Genomic DNA, 6,733 nt, shown 5'->3' on the forward strand with positions numbered 1-6,733 from the left:
TTTCCGCTGCACTAATTCACCCCCCCCCTCTTAGTGCTCTCGATCCTAACATAATTCACCCCCCCCCCCCCCCCCCCCTCTTAGTGCTCTCGATCCTAACACTGATAAATAAAGAAGTAAACAAAAAAAAATCTCAATGATTTCACTAGGATTTATATTATTAAACTCTCCTACTAAATATTTCATTCCACAAGTTCATTTGGGGTGTTCTTTATATCATCTGAAAGCTCTCACGAAGTACTCTTGATGAACATAAGTCTTAAGAACAAAATAAAACTTTATTCAGGGGAAATTCAAACTTAAAGTCAACTGTTCATCATAGAAAATATTTTAAAAAAAAATCCAATTTTACAGTTAAAATGATCACGCAGACTATCACATAAATTCAGATCAATTTTTATGCACAATATTCTTTCATATTGATAGCATACTTCATCAACTATAATTCATGCTAACAAGTTTACAACAAATCAAGCTAAATATAAACTAACCCAAAAAAATTGAGAAGCAATACAAATCATGATCTGATACTAATGTTGAAAAATAAATAAATGAACTTTTATATACATTCTCTTTAAGGAGTCTATGTCGCAAGAAGTGTCGAGTCACTAACTATTTGGATCGATATTGTAGATTCGGAGTATAATCACCAATAGGAAAAACACTCTCTATTTTACGACACAAATGTCTTAAAACACAAATTCAAGAATACTCCTCTATTGAGATTCTTTGTGTAAGAATAAGAATGAGAATTAGAATAATTTTGCAATTCTCTCAACCCCCATATATAGGGTTCTTGGCATGAAGAGGTTACATTATTATAATTTTTCCTCATGAGTTATGATCATCCATTTGAGATTTAACCTTTTGGAACTCATCTAATGAAGGAAGAGAATTATTCTATATAACCCCTATAATAAAGAATAATTGTAACTTTTCCATTACTTGGTGAGTGTAATGCCTCCAATGAATAAGGGTAAGGAGTTACTTGGTGAGAATTCATTCTTTGTAACTTCTCCATTTGAGGATTCAATCACTATTTGTGGTTGACCAAATTAATTCGACCCATTATGAGTGGACTGATTCATTCTGAACTATCCTCCTTTCAAATTCATTTCTGGTTTTGACCATGAAGAGTCATTCTTTTACAAATGGAGGTGGGGAAATACTTTACTCATTATTGAATTGGTATATACTGGTGGCGTTGTTTGATGTTCTTATAATCTTGTTCATTTAGATTGTGCAACCATCAACATTTATGTGGGTCACTAGGTAGACATGATGTAGAATTGTCTTAGGTATCCTCTCCAAAAGGCTTTTTTTTTGTTTCAAATTTTCAGCGTATTCATCGTGATCAAGCTGTTGCCAAACATCAGCTGGACCCAAGAACATTTATTTTCTTTTTTTAATAATAATAAATTTTAGATTCGTGGCAATAAATAAAAGCTTGATTAGAAACGCAAGAGAGAAAGATCCTAATTAATTTAACGAAGTATAAGGAGGATCACCAAAGGAACATGAATATAATACTAACAAAGAAAATATGAGATATCAATAAAAAGGAGACGCATTCGTATCTTGATTTTTACAAGGGGTGTCTTTTCTCCTGTTTTGCCTTTAATGGCTGGCTGCACTCTCCAAGGAGGGAGAGGGCGAACGACGGCCATAAATATATATATATATATATATATATATATATATATATATATATATATATATATATATATATATATATATATATATATATTAAACCTTGATTTTAAATTTATTAATAAAATAAAATTATTAAGTTATCCCTAATTAAAATTAGGGAATTACAGATATCATTTGGCCATCCTAACACCTCTTGTACCTCATTTGATATGGACCATAAATGCAGATGGTATGAGCCAATATTGAATTTTGCTTAGGTGAAAGACTTGCACTAGGGTAGAATTAGATTGTACTATACGCAGGCAGGTGCAGTACTGCTTTCCTTTGTGGTGGGAATCGAAAGAGAAAGAATAGATAAGCACGAGTCAAGGGCAGTGCTGGTTGTTGCCCGGTCCGCCATAGTAAAAATAGGTGCCCCAGTCGGCGTTGGAGAAGCTCTTGATGTCGTAGCATTTGGAGTTCTCGGCCATGGTGGCGATGGCCCGAGCGGAGGTCAGGCTGTTGTCGGAGTCGACGACCTCCAGGTTGCGGAAGTAGCTCGCCCTCCCGAACCCTTCCTCCGCGAACCGCCCCGATCCCATCTGCGTCGAGGTGTGCTCCCCGTGTGTCCTCGTGTTCACCACCTCCCCTCCCCACTCCACCATGGTGGCCCGGTCCGACAGATGCGTGAACAGCGCCGCCGGCCAGTAGCCTACCAGCAAGCTGCTGTCGCCCAGACTCATCCACCAGTTTCCTGCTATCGGATCCTGAAACCAACATCATGATCATCGATCACCGAGAACTCTCTCTCTCTCTCTCTCTCTCTCTCTCTCTCTCTCTCTCTCTCTCTCTCTCTCTCTCTCTCTCTCTAAATATATATATATATATATTCCTTTGGATGGAGGGAAGGGATACCGTACGTGGAGCTTCATGCATGTGAAAATGTGATGTTTGGCACGCTTACCTTCCATATGAGAATGGTGATGTCATATTGGCTGCTCCCCGAGGACGATACCGGCGATATGGCTGCTCCGATGGCGATCCTGTTGTTCGTCTGTATAAATCCCGAGCAAAGAAGATTGTAGCAACCTGTTGCTTGATACGCGTCACTCTGTTGCGTCGTAAGAAATGAAGATTATGATGATTGATTTTGGTGCGGATAGCGTCGTCAAATTGTGTAAGGTTTATTGTCAGCAAGTGGAGGAAAGGATGCGTTGATCTCACCGTCCAGTACGTAAACAGCCTCGGTCTGCTGTCTCCATAGAGCTCCGGGCTGACCTGACTAGAAAGAAGTATAAAGCTTCAGATAACCATTTAGAGGTGCACTTTCACTTTGTTGATATCATCAAAGAAGATTGCTTATTTTAACAGGGCTATATGCATGATTCATGAGAAAAGGAAAATTAGGCAGTTTAATAGGACTTGCACTGATTAAACTTTAGAACAAATATCATAGCCATCACGAATTTCCACAAAAAAAAAAAAAAAAAAAAATCATTTTTTGGACTTTCCCCCAGAAGGTGCTCTTTTTCATATTTTCCAAAGACCCCTTCATATACCATAATTCTTAAAATATTCCCCTCACAAGATAATCAAATAAGTACCTATTTGGTAAAACCTATGAACCGATCAATATGGTCAACTTGTCCAATTCTTTAATTATAGTATTTTGGTAGATATATCAATAATTTTATATGTCTATTTAAAATTACTATAACGATATATAAGTCTTTCTGTTTGATTGTTCTGTTCCTAAACTAATAAAGTTATACATTTAAACCCTTTTTTAGATGAGTCGATTTTTATTGAGTTTTGAGTCCATTTGTCTTGTTTCTAAAATGGCTTATATGGAGTGGACCGTTTCGTTTCATCTATGGATTGAGAAACTATGTATTTTCGTCGAGAGACATTTTAGAGATCATGATAAATAGAGATATATTTTTTTAAAAATAAATATGAAAAAGAATGCACTTGCATTTGGCAGACCTTTTGAAGTCAAATGCTGCATTTGACTTAAACGTTAACAAGTAGATACACCTGCTGATGGAATTCATCAATCAGGAAGGTGCTCATGTTCAAATGTCAACAATTAGATACACCTAATTTCTTGTTCCGCCATGAATGGCGCCAAGCTCAATTGTCAAGCTTGTGGTCGGTCCATCCCATCACCGAGCCACGCTCAGTCCGTAAACGTCTCTCGTATTACAAATGAGTCACTTGGAAATCCGTGCCGTGGAAATTAGTGAAGACTCCATTCAATGCTCTTGAATGAAGGCTCAAGCATGTTTAATGTGAAGGTTGAAGCATGCATAGAGTAAGATTCACAGAATATAAATATATATACCTGCCAACCAGCTTCAATGCTGTTGAGGTCCGTGCCGTCGAATGATCCCGAGAGTATCCAAATCTGGGAGAGGCTGAACTCGTTTTCTACTTGGATGGAAGGATCCCATACGTTAATCGTAGCCTTTGCCCCGTACACCTCCTCGGTGTTCATAGTGTAAGCTATTGCATGCTGTATTCATAGACTCCATGAATATAAATAGCAGAAAAAACCATTAAAAAGACTTCCTTCGTGTAAAAAGTAGAAAGAGAAGGAAAGACAAAAACCAACTGTAATATCTGAATGCAGCAGCTATCGCTTGGAAGGAAAAAAAATCACTTGTATGCTTATGTGATGGAACAGCATTGCACGATAAAGAAATGTGGTCATGATAGCTTCCACCGGTGCATAATGAATGGCTTTGAGTTCATTCAATGCATGCGCCTGTGGATTTCCTTGATCGATCACCTTTTCTCATGGAAAGTAAAGTCTGAAATGTGAATTCTAAGGATCTAACTAAGAGAGAGAAGAGCATTTGCCATTTGAAATTATATGCAACAGCATTTACTACCATCACCCTCCCGTCCACCTGCCCATCCCACCCACATCTTTATTGCTGGCTTTGTTACCAAGAGATCAACGCCAACTTGATGAAAGATACACACATCATAATTTATTTCACTTATGAATGTTGCTTCCATCCTGATTCATGTTGAGAGCGACACTACAGTAAAAGGTTATGGATGATATGGAACATGCAAGAATAGATGCTTCGTTGCCACTACATACCTCATGGCCATTGCCACTGGCCACATCTGGTGCATCAACTTTCCTAGCAAGAGGAACGCCGCCCAGATGCTTCTTGCCGAAGTGGAACAAAGATTTGGCTCTCAGGACATCATCGACGGAGCTCCTCCGTATTGGAACCGTCCCCTTTGGGCAATGACCGACGTGGTGCCATGCTTGCCATGCCCTTCGCGTTGCATCACTTGCATTGTAATTTATGGGAGTTCTGTCGCCCTTAAATCTTGGCCTCTGTGGGGCTGCCTTCTAACATTCATTATCCACCAATATTTTTATTGCGTATTACTTAGCATATAAAGCATTGAACGGAGAGGAGGCACGCACTAGTAATAAGCTGGAAAAGGAAACCTACCTGGATCTTGTGGTTCTTTAGAAGAGGATGGTCAAGAGCTGGTTGCTTGTGCCGGGGAACGCAGTCGATGATATCTCCATCCGGGCTCTGAGTGAGTTCATAAAAGAGTCATCAAAAGGGGGATGCAAGCTTGAGCAGGTCATGGGATCAACAATACTCCTCCACTAATTACCTCTATGGTTCTCACCGCAGGCTTGTTGATTTTGTCCAAGCGTCTCTCGATCCTTGCTAACTTAAGCGTCTCTACACGCCTATTGTTCGTGTAGTTGGAATCCGGGACGCACATGATCTCGTCGGCAGAGAAGAAGAAGAAGAAAAGGAGAAAATGAGAAATAGCAAGACAGCGAAGAGAAGAAGACGACGACAACATGGTGGTGCCAGCAAAAGAGAGAACTCTCTCTCCTTCCTTCATCCTCTCAACCTCCATATGTTTTAGCGCCCAAATTAAAAACACTCTTGAGAGAGAGAGGATCCTTCAAGTCAGTGTTGGTGATGACGGAGAGATCACAAGGATCAGAACCCCATCCTTTACACCACCAGGAAGGCAAGAAATGGACAACTTTCCTACCGTCCACTTTGCGTTGCGTGAACCCCCTCTTTTTATTTCTCTGCAACTTTATGGATGAAAGCCCACCATGACCACCACCATCTCCATCGACTATCACTGTCTCCAGCAGGCGCACCAGTAAAAGAGAGGAAGGGGGGATGGAAACCGAAGAGGAGGATGTGGCTTGAAGGCAGCCTATAAAGGGCTTGACCTACCACGCTGTCTACCTCGATGACAACTTGAATGGGCTAACCTAACGGGCAGCCGTAAATTACCCACAAACAAGAGCATGCGGCTTGATTTACTTCCATCAGAGCTGTGTTCGGCTGTGGTCCTTCTTTTTACCTGCTTAGTTTATTATTGGGTCAGTAGGGCTTAAATTTGGAAGAGGAAGAAATTTGAGCTTTGAATTTCTTGTCAACACAAGATGGTTATGTTAAGTTTAATTTAAATAATTAAGATTAGATAAAATAAAAGATTTAGATTTAGATTTAAATAAATATATTTGGTTAAAAAGATTTAGTTAAGATATGATAGATTTTTTCATTATTTTAAAAAACTTATACACCATCTTTTAGTCCATATAAATAGGTGGTTTTGGATCAATCCAAAAGGTACTACTCGCCTCTTCCCTTCTATAGAAAAATCAACGGTGTGATATCTTAGCCTAATTCAAATATTGAATTTTGGACCGTTAAAGATGAAAACTCTATTTATTTTACATGGATTATAAAATTTGGTAGAATATGATTTTGTTATTTACATCATCCTAATATTACTAAAGATCAAAGAAATCAAATAAATAAAAATATACAAAAAGATGTAGGAGCCCTCTGCATGCTATAACAAGCAATAGATGAATCTCTATTTCCTCAAATCATTATTGAATCTTGGATTTTGATGATGAAGTCAATTGTCATTTGGTTATCTAATCCGTATGTTGAAATAAGTGTGCAGGATTAACTACGAAGGTGGTAAGACATGCAGCAGGTTTGTCACGGACTTAGCTGGTTTTACCTAAGTCGTGTGGCACCCTCATGTCCGTCCACAAGGGTCGATCTCCCGGAAGCCTCCC

General features: G+C 39.0%; 1 protein-coding gene across 2 annotated transcripts; it reads right to left on the minus strand.

Annotated features, from left to right (window-relative positions):
* Positions 1–1,885: 1,885 nt before the first annotated feature.
* LOC135638033 (protein neprosin-like) lies at positions 1,886–5,770 on the minus strand. Of its 2 annotated transcripts, none has more exons than XM_065150962.1 (7): positions 5,284–5,770; positions 5,112–5,198; positions 4,745–5,002; positions 3,977–4,147; positions 2,857–2,910; positions 2,597–2,743; positions 1,886–2,399 (listed from the first exon to the last, which is right to left on the minus strand). In XM_065150962.1, exons 1-7 carry the CDS (start codon positions 5,536–5,538, stop codon positions 2,019–2,021), a joined length of 1,353 nt encoding a protein of 450 aa, XP_065007034.1. In that variant the 5' UTR covers positions 5,539–5,770; the 3' UTR covers positions 1,886–2,018. The 2 variants fall into 2 exon arrangements, with proteins under 2 accessions (XP_065007034.1, XP_065007033.1); XM_065150961.1 differs by having other exon boundaries at positions 4,745–5,005; positions 5,284–5,737.
* Between the last annotated feature and the right edge of the window lie 963 nt (positions 5,771–6,733).

The sequence above is a fragment of the Musa acuminata genome, chromosome BXJ3-5 (genome assembly GCF_036884655.1).
Source record: "Musa acuminata AAA Group cultivar baxijiao chromosome BXJ3-5, Cavendish_Baxijiao_AAA, whole genome shotgun sequence".
In the NCBI taxonomy this organism is placed as follows: Eukaryota; Viridiplantae; Streptophyta; class Magnoliopsida; order Zingiberales; family Musaceae; genus Musa; species Musa acuminata.